Raw genomic sequence first — 21179 nt, 5'->3', positions numbered from 1 at the left:
ACCTCCATTGAAGGGATTGGGGCTATCAGCAGTCTCTCAGGGGGATCCTTATGATGGCAAAGAAAGGACAGTTGTATGAGGTGGAGGAAAAATTTCTTTCTGTAACAAAAAGAGGAGTTTAGATGGGAGACTCTGCTGTACAAGTTTAAAGTATTTGAGTGTTTGATTGTGTTTGTTGTACTTACTAGTTCCACATGGATTTGAGTAATGATGTTTGTGTGATTTTGCTGTTTGTTTGGGGCTTTTTAGGAGAGGTTTTTGCCATATGTGGCAGTTGCAGTGCTTTGGGAAATTGGAATCCGCAAACTGCTGTGGTCCTCCAAACCGACGATCGGTAAGTTGGGGTTTCTTTGTTTCTTATGTATTCCCTTTGAAGTAGCTGTTGTTCTGGAGCAAGAAATTTATTCTGACTTTGAGCATGTAAGATATTGACCTACACATACTCTTAATAAAATTCTCCAGAATTTCTTGTGTTGCCCTTAAATGCTTAAGAAAGTGTCTAGGAAAATATTAAGCTTCGATATGATTTCCTAGTTACAGATGATGCTTCTGACATATGGCTGGCATATGTCAGTAGTTTAGTTATAGACATTTTGAATAAGAAAATGCTATGCACAATTCTCAATCCCATAACTGTACAGTAAGGTACAGGAGATATTTATAGTGCTTACTTCCTTTTCAACCTATACAAGTTATTACTGTGGCTGTCAAGAGATGGGGAGAAAACTGTTTAAAATGAGGCTTACATTAGAACTCTTTAAGTGATTTGTGGGTAGATATAAATGCAGTGGAGGGATTTGGTGTTTTCTTAAAATGGTGCCCTGCCTATTGCTGTGTGTATGATGCAGGACTCACAGGATGTATTTATAATTCTGTCAGTGACTTACTGTGTGATGCTGAAGCAGTCCCTGAATTATTTCATCATGTTTTCCCCATCTGTTAAACGCGGATGAGAAATCTTGCTCCATTAGAGCATTACAGATACGTAGATTAGAAAGAAAACCTTTCCTGCAGCAATACACTAAATTTTATTTTAGAATATCACTTAGGCCAATCTGAGGTGATTATTAGGCTGTATTTTGAAACTCCCTTGTGTTATTAACTCTGAGGAGTTTTTTCCACAGTCAATTATGGAGAGCTACTGTAGAGCTTCCTAGAGGAGTTCCTGTTCAGTACCGGTATTTTAAAGGATACTTCCTAGAACCTAAGGTATGTACAATCTTTTCTGTTTTAAGTGTCTAATCTCATGTAATGAATTATCTTATTTGAAGTAAAAAGGATTTTCTGAGTTAAAACTTGAGTCTTAGAAAGAAATCTTTAATTGCAACAAATGAAATGTTGTAACACTTGTGGAAATACAAGCTGTTCACTTCTGGAAATAAATTTATCATGTGCTGTAAACTTTAATTATTTTAAAGTTACATTGTCTTTTCTCTTTTACTGGTGTTAGTGTTCTAAAAATTCCAGTAATAGTGAAATGCCTGACATTGTTTAAAGCTTAAATGATATGATAAAGTTCTTATTAGCTATAGCGGAGCTGTAACATCTTGTATACGTAGAAATGAATATGGACTTCATCAGGGCAAGGATCTCTACCATGGAAGCAAGCAATAGCAGGAGAAAAATGGTCAGTGTGAGCAGGTGGAAATTAATCATATTCTACTACAGTTTTTAAAATTACTGTGGATTTTTTTGGTTAAGCATGAAGTAATAACCAGCTTTTGTGCTGCATAATTAACATATGTTACTCTCTCAGAGGGAAAAGGGGAAGCATGGAATTGGGGCATCCCAGTATTTTCTCTAGGTTTGTATATAGATATTTGCATGACTTGGAGGCAGAAAACCCAAGACACAGACACAGATGTGTTTTTTCAGGTACTGATGTTGAAGTTGCATGTGCGTCGAATGTATGTGGCAGTATGCTGGTCTGTACAAATAGTACTAGAGTAAGGGGAAGTTCTTCAGACTAGGGATGAGTGCATCCAAAAAACCAACTGGACTGAGTTGGCAAGATACGCAGCTACTCTTCAACTGTTTTTTTCTGAGTAATAATTAGTAACTGTAAGAAATAACCTATTTAAGGCTCCCTTTGCTGTCTCTCTTACTCCAATTATTAAAGATCCTGTATGTGTTTCCCCTGAGCTTTAGTTCTTCATTGAAATTTGGATTATGAAGGCTGTAGCTAAATGTGCAAAGGAATTATAGAAACATCTGGTTTGTATCTTTTAAATACTTTAAATTACAGTCAAGAGCATGTAAGCTTTTTTGAGCTGGACTAACCTTTCACTGAAAAAAAATACTTGACGGAGGTAACATCTCAATGAAGGATACTAATTTTAAATGAAACACAATCCTGTTTTTTCATTACAGCATATGAAATAGTCTGACCCCAGAAAAAGAAATCTGTTATTGGCTTTCCCTTCTTTTGCCTCAAAATAACAATTTAAACATCAGTTTCAGATCAGACTGAGGCCAAAAGTAGATCTGGTCTTAAAGCCTAGCAGCTTTGATAGGACTTTTATTTTTCACAGATGCCCATGAGTTTAAAATGTAAGCTATAGCACACTAGAAAAAGCACATTTAGTGAGACCAGATTGGCAGAAAATGTGCTCATAGGCAACACAATTTCTGTTTTAACATTTGAAAAAGTTTACTATATGTATTGGTGAGTGTGTTTCTTTAAGTAGGTGCTCTGTATCGTGCACGCTTTGTACCGTGTGATGCAGAGTCTGCCAAGGTAAGTATAAATTTTATGGACTACCAGCATAAAGTGCTACTGTATATAAAAAGGAGGAAAAAAGAAAACCACCCTACAAAACAGAAGTATGTAAAATTGCCACTTAACGGTGCCTAAACTGCACCTTTCAAGTGCAAATTACTTTACTTCTTGTAACATAAAGTCTTTTAAGAAAAGAATTCAAGCTGTAATAGTTCTTCCTCCTGCTGATTCCCTTTATTCTAACACGCTACAGTGCAAAGGAAACAGTATACAGAGGACCTTAGCATTAATAACTCTGATAAGGAAAAGATACCTCTAATTTAATCTTCTGATTTTTTTTTTTATTTGAGGTTTTTTGTGGTTTGTTGTTTTGTTTTGTTTTTTAATTAGACATTATGTCTCATTAATCTCCTAAATATGACAGGCTTGTGATATAGGGTCTCTCAGACACAGTTAACTTTATATCGGCAGAATTTTGTGTCACCATCTGTAGAAGAATAACTTAAATATATCTGTAGTCTCATAAATATATGTTAAAGTCCAAAAATATCAATGTGCCAGCACTTAACTGAGTGAATGGTTTAGCTGAAGTTACTGTTCACTTGCTTTCTATATCGACAGCATCTTTAAAGCTGCTTGAGATCGACGTGGTGGCAAAGCTGGAGGTGATACATGATTTTACAAAGAGAAATGATACTTCTTATATCCAAAATATTGCTACAGACTAGATGTGAAAATATATAGTAATTCACATTTTGGAAACAAAAAAAAAAAAAGCAAAGTATTTTTCTCAATTTCCTTTAACAGATATCAAATAATGAGCTTTTTTAAGAAATTATTTTGCTTGAAGGATAGTGTGATGTCATGGGAAGTTTGGTTTGTTTGCACTGAAGCATTGTGGTTGTGTAAAGAAAGCTTCTTTTAATAATATATTGGTATTTATAGCATTTTTATAGGAATACAGAGAAGTGAATGTATCTACAAAGACCGTTATACTAAAAAACTGATGCAAGTCTTGGCTCCTGTATATAAAGAGCTGTTATTATGTTGGAATCATTTTAATGATAACCAGAGTTGTCTTAAGCATTTCAAAAGAAAATACATACACTTGATGAAAAAAGGCAGTAATTTAAATTCTTTTGCTCAGTATTTGTTCTTTTCTTGAACACAGTCTGGTACCAGCTACCTTACTGTGAGAATCTTCCCATGTTTCATTCTACACATACCTTTTGTTTACTGTGAGAGGATGACACCAAAACCAAATTGTCTGGAATTTGTCTTCTGTGTATCATATGTTTTAGAATAATATTTTTAGATGTATTTTTTTGCACGATGGATGTTTGAGAACCTTAGTAAGGTCAATACATACCTTATTCTGTTACGTTCTGTATTTGGTTTTCCAATAGTCAATCAGCATGCAAGTTTAGGTTTATTTCTTTCAAGGAAGGTGTGAAATCTGTCTGTGTACTTAGCAGGACTTTTAAAACTGAATTGAGGAAACTTTTTCACATTTGTGAGAATATTGCTTAATTATAGAGGCTTCAAATGAGATTTGAGTCTACTTTTCTAAACTGTAAATAAACCAAATCCATTTTGTGCCCAAAAGATAGTAATAAAGGTGAAACTTGAATCTAGATTCATTAGTTTATTTAATACAGGAATGTCTTAGGAAAGCTTTTACTAGACTAATAACCCATGGTTAACCTGATGATAACAAAGGAACACCTCTGCTGTGACTACACTGTGATAGTAGGCTGTGTGTTAACCTGTTATCAGAAATACTAGAACTATAAAATATCCATTTAGCCCAGGACTTAGAATCATAGAATGGTAGGGGTTGGAAGGGACCTTTAGAGATCATCCAGTCCAACCCCCCTGCAGAAGCAGGTTCACCTAGATCAGGTCACATAGGAACATGTCCAGGCGGCTCTTGAAGACCTCCAAGGCAGGAGACTCCACAACCCCTCTGGGCAGCCTGTTCCACTGCTCCGTCACTTCCTGGCAGTTGAATTATATGTGCTACTGCCTTGCAAAGTTACTTAGCATGGCTGAATGGCTTTGTTTGATTGTGTTTGTGCTTAAAACCGTTGTACTTAAATGGTACAGAAATCTACAGAGATTTTTGTCAGAAATCCAGCACAGGAGTTAAGTCTCATTCATCTATGTGGTTCATGTTCTTGGATTGATATTCTTGAAACACAGTTTTAAGTAGTAACCTGCAGTTTGATACATGTAGCTATGTGTGGCATTTTTAAGATGATATGTTTTTTTCCCTAATGCCTACTCTGTTATGTTGTCTTGGATCAGGAAGTTTGGAACTGACCTCCTAAGTTATAATTTAAACATCCATAGAAATGCTTTAAATTCTTAATTGTACTGAGCACCCAAGCACTTCTTGCAGATGGTGCATCAGACTGGTTTGAACCTCTGGAACATTATGCTACTTGAGCTTTTTACCCTTACTTTCAAAGCTAAGGGATCCCTCAGCTTCTCCTCTGGTAGGAGGACTGGATATTTTACAAAAATTCTTGAGTGTCCTTTAAAAGCTTTAAAATTGCATCAGATGTTCATGTAAATAGGAATCAAGCAAAGAAATTTTCATGTTTGCTTTAAAAAAACCCCAAAACTCAGTGTTAGTAGAGAGGAATGCATGCCATACAATGTCACTTACTGTAATCTAACACTCACTGGGATGCTTGATGTGACATTTGGATAGGTGCCTTTTTAAGACTGTCCTAGCAGAAGCTGGCTTTTTAGTTAATGTTACCATAATGTGAAGATTAACACATTTATTTCTGCTGCAGGCAGATCTGAACTTAGCTGCTGTTTAAATGTAGTCAGTAAATGCCACTGAAATTGCATCACTGTTTTAACCTCATTCTAATAGGTTACATGTAATTAAAATACTACTTAAATGTCTGTAAACACAATGATGGTCTGAGCAGGGATTGTGAGAGGGCTCTTAGTCATGTCTATGCCTGTTCTCTAACACCTTACACTTTTTTTCCAGGTAGCTTTGCTTGGTTCTGCTTAGTATGGAAAGTGTTGAGGGTTCCTGAGATTAAATGCATAGTCAGCCCACTGTATTCCTTCCAGGCGATGAAATTTTGCCGAATGTATCTAGCCTATTGTGCTTATTGTTAGGATAATGTTATTCAAATTCTCATTCATAACTTTAGAATGTAAACTTTAAATGTGGAATTACAGTAGTTGAGGGTTTCTACAAGGCAAAACCTTTGCTTACCTTTTGAAGAAAACAACTTAATCCATGTTAGTCCAGTCCCTAGGTTGGTAAGCTATGAGTTCTGTATGTGTTCATATGAGTCACTGTTGGAAGGCTTGCAGGCCTACATAGTGTTGGAAAATCATAGCCTTCCTAATGGCAAACACGGCTTTCATCTTTGGAAACAGAGGTTATGACATGCAAGTGTGGATCTGCCTTGAAAGAAAGGGGAAGAAACCTCATTGTTTAGTGTTGCAGAAGTCGATAAGAATGATAAATGTGTGGTAGCTGTGATAATTAAAACTGCCCCATAACAGAAATAAACTGAAAACAATAGTATTGTCTTATTTATAATTACATACATTCTATCTTTAAAGAGTAACTTTAAGCTCATGTATTTGATTCTGACATGACACTTAAGCATAGATGTATCTGCATTCATTAGAAAAATTGCATTACTTTCAGCTAAGACTCAAAAAGCAAACCCATTTTCTTGTTATTTTTAAGTATTTAGTATTTGCTGTTGACTCATCCAGTAGCATAGTAGGTTGAATGTGTTTGATGTATGTCAAGAAATTCCATCTGCTCATATAGAATTTATTCAGTGAGCTGTAAAGGGAACAAAGCATTATGGTACTGGGTAATTACACTGCTGAGTCTGAAGCTTGTCTGAGTGTCCCTGTTGATCTGAAATCTAGTTTTAAAGGAACCTGAAATAGGTGGGCCAAGTTGGTGTTGAAGCTTATATGGCTGGCAATAATGTCATGTCTTTTTGGAGTTTCGTAGGCCTAAAACACCAAAGTTACAGACTCTGCAGCCTTTTGACACTGATTCTTATGACTGATGGTAACAACCACGCAATGTTTATTGAAACTTGTTAAGGTGACTGAGCTAGGAACCAGACATGTTCTTTCTGTTGTTTGCCAGTGGTTACCTAAAAGCTTTAACCTAGAAAGCTACTTCAGACTAAAATTGTTCTTAAAGAAGACATTAAATTACTATTCTGACTATCCATCTGAGTCTTGGTTATGTTTGTCAACAGATACAGTCTTTTGAGGGACAGATTCTTTTTTGGTGAAAGAATCTAATTTATTCTGCTTCAAGTGGAATTGACTGCAGGGGCTCCACAGCTAACAGATGGGTTTAGATCAATGTCTTTTTCCTTCCGAGGCAGCAAAATTCCAAGTGTTTATGTTTTAATTAGATGGTAAATAGTTTGCTCTTCTCTACCACAACTAGAATAACTGTTTCACAGATTTGAATTAGTCAAGCAAATCTTGAGGGAGAACCCGCTCTTGCAACTGTTAACTGCATGAGAAGATGCTGAGTCCTATTTGGAATTAGAGATGTGGGATATGTTTTTTCATAAAGCAGTATGCTCAGAGGTACTTTTTTTGTTGGAAGGAAATGAGATATTCCAGTGAAGCAGCTGTAAGCAGTAAAGATTGAATAATTCCATGTAACCTGTCCACCCTGTCAGCCTTTGTCACAAGTTTTGTCATATGTATACCTGACGCATCACGTGGCGTCATCAGCAGTTGCAGGGGTAAGAAACAAGCATGGTCTCTTTTCTTTCTTTAATTCTTTCTCTGTGTACTTCTCTCTCTTCTCCTTTTTCTTTAAATCTATAAGTTTAGTTCACAACCATCCCAAACAGCTTCATGGGTAGAAAATCAGATATAACAAAAGAAATTATTGCAGACATTTAACTTTTAAATTACAGACTATCGATGGTCCCTGCGAAGTCATAGTTCACACGTGGGAGACTCATCTACAACCACGATCAATTACCCCTTTAGGTATGGGCATCAACTGCATCTGTTTGAGGCATATGCATAAGATTGCTAATATGCTGCACATTGGTTTAGAGGGATTGATAACTATAGTTTTAAATTACTTAAATTTATTAATGTGCTGGAGGTATAAAATTTTTCTTTGCACAACATGGGCCTTACTCTCAAAAAATATGTATAAATAAGTGGCTTAAAAATGGAGTGGGTGTGAAATTCTTTGCTGCCATCCTTAAGATTCTGTGGGTTGTTTTTTTTACTAATTTGGAGTTGTAATAATTTTCTGTAAGTTTAATTCTTTGAGACTAAGGATCCATATTTTTTTCAGAGAAAATGTGGGGAGGGGGGCGGGTGTGAAGTCACTGCTGTTTTTATATAACTATTTCACTAGTAAAATTTCAAAGCAGAAATTATTAATTGGGCTTCTTTAAGTAAATAGATTAATGTAAGTAGAAACCTGAATGGGCTGACAATTTAGCAGAAATTTGTTTTGCTGGAAGAAAAGGTGGCATGCAAACTTGTATACAAGTTTCTACTGCTTTTCTGAATAGAGAGAGAGTTTAATTTTTTTTAGGAGTGATTGAAATTACCTTTTAATATAGCTTGTAGTTTAGACCTCTTAGGCTGCTATGGGATGGCATGTTTTATGCACTCTTTCCTAGGATATGAGAAAATGCTATTTCCTTCACACTTGGGAGTTCACATCTGTTAGATACCTTCTGATGCACTGAAAAAATGTGGTTTAGAAAGAAACTGGCTTTAAAGGAAATGTTAATTATTAATAGTACCATGATAACTATTTTGACCCCACCCCCTTTTTAAAAAAACCTTATTTTTATTTCCATTTAATTGGTTGTGGTTTATATTCATATAACAAGATTATGTTTCTGTATTTGTCACTAATTGATGTGGGAAGCAGCCTACCCTCTGTTAGGGTCTAGACTTTATCTCTCATTTTGGATAACTTCACTCAACAGTTAGGATTTTTCTTTTCCCCTAGGTAGCAATGCTCCTTAAACAGTCTTTAAGGAAATGCAGCAAAAACAGGGTGTTAGCACTTGGTCATTATGATCCTAAGTTGCTGCCTGTGATTATTCAAAATTGAGGGCAGGCCCATGATGATTTGTAGCAAAAAATGGGATTAATGGCTGTAAAGACAAGATTTCCTTAAGATTTATGTTTGATAAATGTATAGTTTAAGAATATTGTAACTCTGTTAAGGATGGTGAATTTACTTAGTGCCTTAAGATTTTGGTTATTGAAACTTTGGAAAGGGTAAGGATAAAAGTGAAGTGTGAAGTAAGTGTTTTGAATATTTCATCCTATGTTGGTTTCTATCATAAGGGCAGAATAAGCATTTTAATTGTGACTTAATTGATTTAGAAGCTATAAGTATATATGTACAAGAGGGCAGTTTTCTTGTATGTTTGCAAGAAATGTCTTTGGTGCTAACAGGAAAAGCATCTTAGATTCTGGTAGGATATAGGTATTATCAGCAAAAAGTAATGCAGCAAACTAGGACATTATGCAACCTTGTTGGCTTTCTAAGTTCAGCTTACTTTAAGTAACACATCTTCTGGCATCTTGTGTGTTAATTGGTTTTTCTTGCAGACACTAAGAAAAAGCATAAATTGGGAAAAACCTTTCTAGAGGGTTGCAATGAACATGCTTATTTGTTGTTTCAGTTTTCTTGCTTTTTTATTAAAATACACTGTGTAGATGTGAAATGGAAAATTAGAGTTAATTTAATTTGGCAATGAGTCTTAATATGTGAATACTAATTAGTTTCTTTCATTCTTTTTCCTCCTTTTGATTCTAGAAAATGAAATTACTATTGACGATGGATACTTTGGAATCCGTAGTAAGTGACCTTTACTTATATTGACCTTTACTTTTCACTGTGTATTTAATTTTAAGAAGATTAAGTGGTTTAGTTGCAGAAATACTTGAAATACTAAGTTTTGACATAAACTTGCCTGTAAGGGATTGTTTCTCTGCTTACAATGGTTATTTTTGTGTCCAGCATTTGTGAATTTACATGCAGGCAATGATTCCTTCTAATGTTAATAAGACTACTGGGTAGAGTTTAAGTATTCTCAGTGTGCTGGTGTAATGAGCATGTTGGCTTTGTCATAAAACCTAGCCTTAGAAAAAACTGTTCATGCTTAGAAAAATATTATAGTTTATGTTAAATGTACACAATCTGCCTCTTCAGTTAGGCACGTAACTGGCAAAATCTCTCATAAGCTCAAACCTTATGTTCTTGTACATACATATGTCTCACTTTCAGCAGTTCTAACCTACATCTCACTTAATGCACATCCTAAGGACACTCTCTGTTATGTCTCATACATTCTGTCTTTAAGCTTTTCCATTTTTCTTTATATCCTCTTAGAATGATACTTTTGGCTAGAAACTCCTCAAAACTGTGGGATCTGCTTCAGCACCTGGTTTGGCACCTTGTGCTTTCTGGGCATTCTGTTTGTAGGCTTTGCTTGTTCTAACGGTGAGGCTGTGGATTCACTTCATGCTATGTTTTGCTATCATACCTGTTGCTATAATCCTTGTCCTGCACACTTGCACCGCTTTACTGGCATTGATCATGGTGAGCTAATTTGACACCTGCATCTCAATAGAAACTGGGAGTCTCAAGTTGTGTATAAATCTTCAGTTTCTGTCAGTGTTATTTCTTGCACTGAGACATCCCAGGACAAGGCAATGTTACATCTACCTTCAGAGACTTATCTTAGCCTTTAATTCTATAAATAAAATTAGCACTGCAACACTTAGTGCTCTCCTGCAGACAGTTTGCACCTCAAGTTGACAAGGATCATTGTTCCTATTTAATCTCCTTAAAAGCTGGGAGATTGGATGGTTGCTCCCCATCTTAATCCAAACTAGACGCAGAGGTTTGAGGTAAGATGTTACGTGATGCAGGAACAGAACTGGTTTCTTACAGAGTCTATGTTTTGTGCATCTGCTGCCTGTTCCTGGGTAGTTCAGAAAAGACAGATGAGAGAATCCTCAACAATTGCTCTGGAAACACTATTGAGTAAGGCTGGTGATGAGGAGGATTTTCTGGAAGATAGTGTCACAAGAACTATATTTGTATTTTTCTGTATTAAACTGTCTAGATCTCCATAAAATAAGTTACTAAAGTGTCTCCTACCTTTTTATTTTTTGATAGATGGTATTGAAACTGTGGATGCTGGGTGGCTGACTTGTCAAACAGAAATAAGGTTACGTCTGCATTATTCTGAGAAACCTCCTGTAGTGATATCTAAGAAGAAATTTAAGACGTCAAGGTTTAGGTAAGTTGGAAGTTTATTTAATGTTGATTGTCAGTAGTAGGGATTCTTTTTTACTTAGTGTAGCTTTTAAATTAATTTTGGGTTGCCAGTAAGGGTGTATCATTTCCAAGTATTTAAGCACTTTGTAAATATATAGTGATAACATCAGAACTGTGGTGTGTTTCAGTTACCTCATTTTATTATTAATGTAGTGTCAAGAAGAGTTTATTCTGTTTCAACAAAGGAAGACAGAGTCAAATGAAACTATTCTAGTTTCACTGCTGATTTAATACTTTTCAGCTCTCACCTTTCTGATAGCTATTAAGCTATTAAATATCTATAAAGCAGTTGTGATAGGCCAAGTTAAGCAGTAGGTAACAGGTGTCTGTCACAAATACTTATTCAATACTCGCCTTGGCATTTCCTGCTTCTTGTGTGGAACCGTAGTGTTCTTCAGTAGTTCTCTGCTCTTGCTTTTAGAGAATTTTCTTTGTTATTTTTTCCTTGTTGAAAAGAGCTGAATGGAAGCAGCTATTGGGAGAAAGGGAGAAAACTTGCAATTTTTTGTTGCTTGTTGCTTTTTCTCCTTACTAAAGTCAACAGCTCTTTCCACTTAATATACAGTTAAATCTCAACTGGCATTACAGATTTTTGGTCAACATGGATGGTGGAGAGAATAGCATTCTCCAGTCACGTCTGTCTCTACTTAGATCAGTTTGATGTTTTTATTTGCAGAAATGTCTCAAAAAGCAGGTATTATTATAACTATGCAGTTGACTGACAGAAGTGGGTATCTTAGTCCTGATATTTTGAGGACTGCTATTAGCCCAAATGAGTTTGATCTCCTTCCTCGCTTGAATTTCTGGCTTCTAGAGCTTGCTCTCCTCTGCCCTTGCGCCCCCTCTGTCCCTACTCCAACTCTCCTTCCTGCCTGTATAGATTTTATGGTCTCTGTGGTTGCCAGACTTCAGGTTGTGGTTATGTGCTTATTGGCAGTCACCAACGTTCAGGTATTGATCTTGCTGATTACTGCTATTTTCAGTGCTTTTCATCAGCCTTCTGGGGTTATAGGCATCAATCTGTAGAGAAGGGCTATTTGGCAACTCAGATTGTTAGTTTGAGTGCTTCTCAGACCAAGTAATCCAGTTTTCACATTTACCTAAGTTCCAGTTTAAGAAGTTACTTGACACTTAAATCTGTCTCAAGTAAGATTTAGACAACACTTCCAAACTGATTCATGTGAGGGCCTAATGCATGCAGTACTGTCCTGTAGACAGTGGTGTGGAGAAGAATTCTTGTGTTGTGTGAGCTTCTGCTCACATTTCTTTTCATATTTTTTTTTTTAGTGTTTCCAAAGACATTCTTGTGACTTAACCATTAGTTTTGTATTTCTGTTTGAGTAGAGTGAAGTTGACTCTAGAAGGCCTAGAGGAAGATGAAGATGATGAAGAGGGACAAGAAAAAATATCCCCCACTGTCCCTCAGAAAATGGCAAACACTGTGGAATTCTCCTTAATAAGTAACAACGAATATAAATGTCGTCACTCTCAGCCAGACTGTGGTTATGCTTTGCAGCCAGACCGATGGATAGAATACACAATACAGACCATGGAGCCTGATAACTTGGAATTAATCTTTGATTTTTTTGAGGTATGTCTCATGACCACTGAGAAGCAAAGTTTGCCTTTGGGAGTTAAGAGTCAGTTACTGTGACGATTTCACTGTTGAGATAAAGCTGATATTGCCTGATATTCTTGATCTTTTGGACTTGTGTAAACAAGTTATGAGACTGTTGACTACTACCTCATTTTACAGAAAGATTTTACCAGTCTTGTCAATATGGCACAGAAAGTTTTGTAGTTTCAGCTTATTTAGAAGTCAATACAAATTAGACCCAAATCTTAGTGTGCTGTACTGCATATAGTTAGGTTGGCTTGATTTTTTTCTTTCACCAGAGCTTAGTTTTGCTTATCCTTCTTGAACTTGTACAATGTGTATATTAAGTAGTTACGTTAGAATTACTTGATCCTCATTTTTAAGTTAGTTCACAGAATTTTTTTATTTATAACTAGTGCAAATTGATGGATTTTCACTACTGGATTCATCTGTAGTTTTGCACTTCTGTTTTTTTCCCCTGAAGGATCTTTATATTCAAAGGCCTTTTTAAAAGAAAACAACTTTTGTCTCTTCATACTGTTTATGCAGAAGAAAGTTCTAAGCATTCTCTTTGGTCTAAAAGTGCCTTTAACATTGCTTACACTCATAATTATAAAGTGGCTACATAGTTTCTGAACTTGACTTGACTATGGTCATGTGCATGTTCTGCATGTTAGTTGCCCTTTGCTGCAAATTAATACAAGAATTGATCTTTTTTTTCTAAACATCACTTGGTCTTTTTAGAAGACAGACTATTCATGCATATAGCTTTGACCTGCAAAGCTTATAGAGTTCCAAGACAAATGTACATGAGTTTTGTAGGTTTCCATCAACTATTTATTGTTTCTGATAGTAATTTGTATCATAGTGTTCCATTAAGCAATTTTTAGCCTGAAATTAGTGTTTTCTGTAACACACACAGGTTTACTGTTACATCGGTTCCTGTATCCATCTTCCTGAGGAGCAAGGCAGTTTGTTTAGAATTCTCACCTAGATATAACAATAGGTGTTTTGGTCTTTTTGTTGGTTTTGTTTTTAGGAAGATTTAAGTGAGAAAGTAGTACAAGGCGATGTGCTCCCAGGTCATGTAGGTTCTGCCTGCCTCCTGTCATCCACACTTGCAGAACTTGGAAAGAGTGCTGGAATTCTTACACTTGCTATTATGAGCAGAAATCCAAGGAAGACAATTGGAAAAGTCAGAGGTACAGTTGGTGCAAACAAATGTAGATAAGTTTACTGAAAGACAACCGTTCTTTTTTGACATGTGAAGCATTGGCATTTCTCTTGTAGTGGACTACATCATTATTAAGCCAATCCAGGGATACACTTGTGATATGAAGGCCTCGTATGCGAAATACTGGAAACCAAGAACAACTCTAGATGTTGGACACAGGGGAGCAGGAAATTCTACAACAACAGCTAAGTAGGTTAATTTGCATTTTAATCTGGGAGGATGGATTATGTTTGGTTTTACTGACATCATTTGAGGAAGCAGATAAATGATTATGGGTTGGAGCTTTATTTTAAATTAAGTTACTCCAAGTATCAGGCATGTGTGTTCTCCAAAACAAAGACTTCTGATTTGGATCTGTTGTTTCAATGGACCCTTGTGCTATGCTGCATTTAACAGAAGCTTTTTCTTTGTTGTTATTTTAGACTTGCTAAAGTTCAGGAGAACACTATTGCCTCACTGAGAAATGCTGCTAGTCATGTACGTATGCATATTTGTACTAACATAATAGTAGTTAAAACTAGCTTGGCTTGTGTGTTTAACTTCCATGAATGAACAGTAATTGCACTGTTATAAAATTACATCAAATCACTGTGGAAATTTCCTGAGAGATAGGAAGGGAAGTAATAACTTGATTAGGTTCTCATTCTCAAGTTCCTCAAAAACCCTGAGACTTCCATGTAGTATGTTCTGGTCATATTCTAATGAAGGGAAAAATTCCATCTGAACCCTGCAGAGACATAGGGTTGGAATAATGTTGAACAAATTAATAAAATTTTGGCTCTGCTAGGGTCTATTTGCGTACTCTCAGGTGTCAAATGTCTCACTCAGGGACTGCTGAGTACCTACAATTGGGGCCAGAAAATGAGACTTTGGAGCTGAGCTGGTAGAATAAAAATGTTCCTTTGTTTCAGCACTTGCTGCAATAAAGTCTTTGAATTTTAAGATGAAACTTTCTATTTAAGAGATACTTAGCTTCGAGTACTTAAATTCTGTGATTGAAGTGGTCACTTTTATTCTTTCCAGTAAATCTCGGTCACTGATCTGTAATAGTCTTATCTAGGCCATCTAGTGAGATGCTGCAGCAAAGTATCTGGAGCCAGAAGCACATTCAGAGGTTTGTTGTTTAGCTCCTGTTTCACAGAGAAGAGCTGTGGTTACAGTCACACAAATATGCTGCTGTGAGATCACCTGCTGCTTAACTTGTAAGATTCCTAAGCCTTTTCAGATACTTCTTCATTAATGTAGGTTCTTACTAAACATCTTTTGAAATTGTTAAAGGGATGGGAGCAGAATCTGGAGTGTGCTTATTGGCTACTGATTCTGGGGTGCTATTCTCCCTAAGGGTCAGCTGAAAGCTTTCTCTTGTTTGGGAGTCAGTATAATTTGAACATAATGTTTTAGAACGTGTGTCAACTGCAGAGCAAAAGAAAACTGCAGCAGCTCAATTATCCTTTTGAACAGTGATTCTTAACTTCTGGGTGGATGCTGCAGGTCTATAGACAGCTTTTAAAAAACCCACAAGAAGTATGCATTGAGGCAGAAAATTTTACTACAAAGTTGTCAGCAGAATCACTGGAAAAGCACTTTCAACTGTTGACAGATGGACAACGCTGAAAGCCACCACTCTGAAAATATTTCTGTTATTGAAAAAAGCCTGCCTGTTTTCTTTCTGCACTGACTGAAAAAAGAGTCTGTGAGTCAGGGTGATAATTTGGTTTGATAATTTTGAAGGAATTCTTTACATACAGTCAAAATAAGTTTAAAAATGTTTCTGTATGCTTCTTTATCTTCTCCTTTCTGGCCCTCCTTCTTTTCAAAAAGATTGCACTTAGAGCTCTTGTTTTATCTGTCTTCTTTAAGCCTAACAGAAAATAACACAGAGGTGAAAAGAACAGGAGAATACCAGACACAACTATTTCAGCTCTTGCACATGTTATAACACACTACTACTGTGGTGTTCACTAGTGAATCCAGAAGCTCCTCAGTATATGGAATATTCCAATAAAGCTTTCCCAATTCGTAGCAATCACTAGTCTCTTGGTGAGGCACTGGGGAGGAAGGAGAGAGGTGCAGCACACCTGTGTTTAAAATCATTGTCTTAGGCTTTCTCTGAAATTAAGTTTAAATACTGGAATGTTATTAAAAGATTTACAAGATTAAGCAAGCTATGGGTGTATATCAGAACTGCATTATGGTAAGTAAAGTCCTTGCCCATGTGATTTTGTAAGCCATTATTGAGTATGATTTAACTGGTAACAACCAGTTGCATTCAACTTCTGGTTGATGTCCAGGACCTGTGGATGCCCAGCGACTTGTCTGCAATTCTGTAGTCCATGTGCGTAAGTGGTTAATGAGGTTTTGGTTTGTTTTGTCTGTTTTTTCTACGTCCTGTAGGGGGCAGCGTACGTGGAATTCGATGTACATCTTTCTAAAGATCATGTGCCCATTGTATACCACGATCTCACATGTTGCATGGCCATGAAAAAGGTAAAGATGATATCTGTATTTTCTCTTTAAATGTAACCATTCCAGAAGCTAAAATACCAAGGAATGAAATGAGAGTAAATACGCAGCATTACTGTGTGCATAAAGTAGAGCAAGGAAGTTGAATTTTTCCTTCTGATGCTTCAGCAACAGCATTTCAGATGAATGGTTTGAGACTCTTCAGGCCTACATCATAATTATTTTTTAGGGCTTTTTAAACTTATGGTTGGAAAGGAAAATGCAGACTACTCTGCTTGTATTCACTAACATGTCTGGGACTCTTAGACTGTCAGAGTAAGAAGTTCTGGTGGTTTATTTTTTGAAAGTCGGTGTGATTCTCAGCATGACTTCTCACTCCTGCTGACACTTAAATATACTTCTCTTAAGCAGTTACATACTCATAAAAGCTCTCTGTAGGTCAAACCAAAGTCTACCTTGTTTGGTATCCTAATAGATCAAAAGCAGAGAGGTGGAAGTTAAGTTCTCATTTGTTTGAGGAGTTTGATGAGGCACAAATGGCCTGGCTTCCATTAGTTTTTCTAACTCTTTAAACCTTTTTTTACTTCATCATTTTGCTCTGTCCTGTAACTGTGAGGTAAACAATATAACCCATGTATCCTTGAGAGGCTGCTTTTGGATTGCTTGGTGGAAAAGAAGGAAAGGAGTTAAGACAGAGCTTTTAGGAGCAGGAAAATGGCTCTTGAAAGAAAGCTGTCCTGTTCCTTTCCTTGCTTACCTTATGAGGTTGCAGTTGTTCTTAATTTTTAACCAGAAATGCTTTTCTGTTGTTCTTGTAAATGTCAAGAATACTGTAACATAAGAGGCAGTGAAGTGTACTGTCACTCACACATACAAATAAGCATTCCTTAAAGCTCTCTAAACAGTTCATCACAATACCTCTTAAACATCCAAGTTCTATGAAGCATGAACGAATGGTTTCATAGACATTACACTCCTTAATAACAAGAGAACCATAGGCATAAGGACTGGTGACTGGCAAAAAAAAACCCAACAAAACCACTGAAGTGCTTTTCCATCTGGTCCGTTGCATGTTCTCCTTTGAGGCCAGAATACTTGCGTATTCAGCAGCAGTACAAAGAAGTTGGACTCTGTTCTCTTCTAGTTTTCTTGCTTTCTAGTTCTGGCAGGGAAAACAAAGGTAGTACAGCAGAGCAGACTGCAAGTTAAGTTGTCTTCTTGGCCCTAAGTCTGTTATGAAACTCTCATACCCATTGAAGTTTATAAGAACGTGGGTTTTGAACAGTTGTGGAAACAGAACTTTGACTGAGTGAAATGCATATTTGAGGTATATTGAATCAATACTATCTTGTTCAGTAAAAAATTCTTTATAGGGAAGAAAGGAATTGAAAAAATGGATTGATAGAAGTGTATCAACACCAGATCTTTATTTTTGGGGGAGAGGTTGGGAGTTTTGTATGTCTCAGTTTTACCAGGAGTCCTGTCTATTTTTTATTAGTTTCTGAGGCATTGAATAGACAACAATGAGCTGAAATGCTTTGGAGGATTTTTAAATGCATTTCTTTACTTGCAAACAGTTTTCCTGAAAACATTGTTTGGTGAAGATTTTACAGAATAAGTGTGCTAACCTTTTCTAAAGAAAGAACATTGAAGCTGTTGACCTGCACAAACAACCAAATCCTGTTTTTTCAATCTGACACCTGTTTTATGCTTCTGAGTCCCTGTGTCCTGAAAACTGTACTTGTATTATGATATCACTTGTGTCTTTATCAATAAAAGTGAAAAAATGAGTTGCCTTTAATGTTACCATATTAAGAGTATGTATGCTTTTTGGTAGTTTTCGGTGACGATTTATTTTGTATTGCTTTTCTTCAAAGAAACTGGATACGGAGCCTTTGGAACTGTTTGAGATCGCAGTCAAAGAACTCACGTTTGATCAGCTGCAGTTATTGAAGGTACTGTTCCTTTGGCTAGTATATGCTGTGTGTGGGATTTCAAGTTGTACCTGAAGCTTATATTTTTTGTAGTAACTGTAAATAATTTGGGAAAGTGCAGTCTATACAGGTCAAACAAATCCCTAATTCCAAGAGTAGTGCTTTTGCACCATCATTACAAATGAAATAAAGTATATTATTTATCTTCTAAAAAGGTGGGCTGACAAATTGTGTACATCCATATTGTTATGCTAACTGATAAGAAAGAGTGAAAGTGAGGTAGAGATTGTTGAAAGCCAATGTTTAGAAGTCTTTGTTGAAGAAATCTGTCACAAAGTCTATCTAGTTTTCAAATGTTTCCCTGTTATCAAGGAAGATACAGATCATGTTGAATTACTCTTTGAAGGTGCGTGTGGAGGTGTACAAGGGTCCATGATTCAATTTTATGGATTAGAGAAACTGGCTAAAACTAATTGATAGTTCTTTAATTGGATATCACTGTATCTTCTGAGCTGAAGTGCCTTGCCTACATAAAAAGGGGTTCGGGGGATGAGACTGGGCCACTGAAGACCCAGCTGATCCTCAGTCAAGGAAACACCTGGCTGATCGAAGAACTATATGTTTCTTTTAAACTTAAAAATACTTGATCTCCTCGTCTTCATGGAGACAGAATTTGAATGGAGCAAGGAAGCCGGCCTTATGCCTGACCTTATGTCAGTATAGAAGAGAGTTCAAACTTCTTCACATCCTGATATTAGATTATTTGTGTTTCTACCTGTGAACATGTTTTCTGAATTTTCAGTAAGAACATTTTTGGCTTGTTTTTGAGCTTTCCTTGGAGTCTTTATTTTAAAGTTTGAAAGGAAGTTGTACTAGGATTTCTTTTTCTAAAGAAATTACTAAACAAATTACTAAAACTGTAATCCTTTAAACAATTCATAAGTAAAAGTAGTTATATTTTATATGTAGGAAGATCTCTATGGGTGGAATATTTGTTAATTTTACTCTTATGCTCTTTAGCTGGCTCACGTAACTGCTCTGAAAGTAAAAGATCACAATGGTATGTACTAGTTTGCAAGAGTGTTGAGATTTATTACTATGTAATTAAATATATTCTATGATTGCAGTCACTTGTTCCAATCACATTTAGCTTCTTCCTGAACATTTCTAAATCATCACGTAGTTCCTTTCATTTTGTGTGTGTTGTAAGGTTCTTTGCTGGGAAGTAAATTCCTGGACAGGTGTTACTCCCTCAGGAAGAGGGTACAGGAGGATAGAAGCTGATTGCACAGATAAATATATTTATGAACATTTATAACAGTTGCCACTTACATTTGCTATACCTTTTTGGCAGCTCCTCAGAATTTGTAACAAGAGCTTTGGTAATTACTGTAGAGTGTCTTGGTCATGATGTAAGTTTTTGGCCTTAATTAATCCCCTTCATAGGGAGAGCAAAATGGCAAAGTACCTCACACATCCTACTTGTCTGGGAAAAACGAAATAGTAGATCTTGACATGCAAGGCTGTTTCTACTGCATGTGATTACATGACTGAAAATGGTTTGGGGTGGGAGATGCTGTTTCTGATAAATACTCTGGCAAGAGTTTTAAGGGGAGTCAAAAAACTTTCCCCCTGACAAAATATGAAATTACCAAAACCATTGGTAGTACGTCAGTGTTAGAGGAAGGCTTAGATAACCCTAAAAGACTTAATTCCATTCTTTACTCTCAAAGACTTTAAGATTTTGAGCCAGTCTTTTCTTGCTGGGATTAGCACTGTTGCTGTTTACTTTGATTCAATATTTTGTATTTCTTTTCAGCATCTTTTAAAGAAGAGGAAAACTCTGCTTTTGAGACTCAGCCATTTCCTTCTCTGCAGAGAGTAAGCAGTGAATGTAGAGCAATAGAGACGATGATTGTGGAACATGAAAACATGTGTTTTTATTTCAGCTTTGCACATGTAGCAAGGGATATTCTTCTGGGATTTAGGCCTCGCATGTCAATGGTGGATCTGAAAACATAAGCTTTAATGTTAGCCACTGGAAGCTTTTCAGTTATTAAAAGTAATAGTTTGCCTATCTTTCAGGCTTCTTAATTCATGAGCCCAAGCTGTAGAGCTCAGTATACAGTCGCTTACAGGTGGTAAACATCTGGCCATTGCATTTTAATGCATCGACAGTGGTTTGCTAATTTTGAAAAAATGATGGCCCTTGGCAGTTGATCACATATTTTTGATCATTGAACAGAGCCAGACACAGAGAAACATTAAGTAAATTTCTAGTACGTTCCCATTTATTACTATCTGCCAACTCAGCTTTGTGTTGGCTCATTTTTCACAGAAATAACTGTCACTTGTTTTCAAAGTGTGGGTTGACACTGCTTACAGTGGTTTTTTTTCTAGAACTATGGCAGTTTTTCCCCTCTTACTGTTTTTCATACTGTCTGAACTGCTAATTAACGTGCCTTTTAGGGACTTAATTAAATACAATAATACTGCTTTTTATTTGGATTATGGAGATGATTGATATCCAGTTATTTGTAGGCTTTTATCAGAGCGAGTATGAAATACCCATCAGTTACAGATCATATGCCCTGCTGTATTTTTTCACTCTCTAATAAATTACTGCATATCTACTGAAAATAAAGAACTTTGTGTAATAGACTAAACTACTGAGATTCAATTCCTCTACTTGTTTTGATTCCCCAATTTAAATTTTCTTCTTAAGAGTATATTAGTCCCTTCTATACCTGTCACCTTTATAGAGGTAAAGAATTGTCTACCAGTGTTTTCTCAGTTTCATTAGCTGTTATCTCTGCCTTTAGATTTGAAGTCACCTTACAATTAATTCTTTGCAAGAATATCCCGTATTA

The 21179-nt window shown here is 36.2% G+C and overlaps 1 protein-coding gene across 2 annotated transcripts in view; it reads left to right on the top strand.

Annotated features, from left to right (window-relative positions):
- Positions 1 to 21179, top strand: part of GPCPD1 (glycerophosphocholine phosphodiesterase 1) — a 45463-nt gene that overhangs the window by 12005 nt on the left and 12279 nt on the right. For both annotated transcript variants that reach the window (XM_061989137.1, XM_061989136.1), the window contains exons 3-15: positions 250 to 334; positions 1125 to 1209; positions 7666 to 7741; positions 9552 to 9593; positions 10920 to 11043; positions 12426 to 12672; positions 13718 to 13880; positions 13969 to 14101; positions 14335 to 14389; positions 16307 to 16399; positions 18253 to 18330; positions 19330 to 19369; positions 20129 to 20190. In XM_061989137.1, coding sequence (XP_061845121.1) covers positions 250 to 334; positions 1125 to 1209; positions 7666 to 7741; positions 9552 to 9593; positions 10920 to 11043; positions 12426 to 12672; positions 13718 to 13880; positions 13969 to 14101; positions 14335 to 14389; positions 16307 to 16399; positions 18253 to 18330; positions 19330 to 19369; positions 20129 to 20190 — 1283 coding nt within the window. The remainder of the gene's footprint in view (positions 1 to 249; positions 335 to 1124; positions 1210 to 7665; positions 7742 to 9551; positions 9594 to 10919; positions 11044 to 12425; positions 12673 to 13717; positions 13881 to 13968; positions 14102 to 14334; positions 14390 to 16306; positions 16400 to 18252; positions 18331 to 19329; positions 19370 to 20128; positions 20191 to 21179) is intronic.

The sequence above is a fragment of the Colius striatus genome, chromosome 2, assembly GCF_028858725.1.
Source record: "Colius striatus isolate bColStr4 chromosome 2, bColStr4.1.hap1, whole genome shotgun sequence".
NCBI classification, from domain to species: Eukaryota; Metazoa; Chordata; class Aves; order Coliiformes; family Coliidae; genus Colius; species Colius striatus.
Note: the sequence above shows the minus strand (reverse complement) of the source record. Positions and strands in the feature narration are given on the sequence as shown.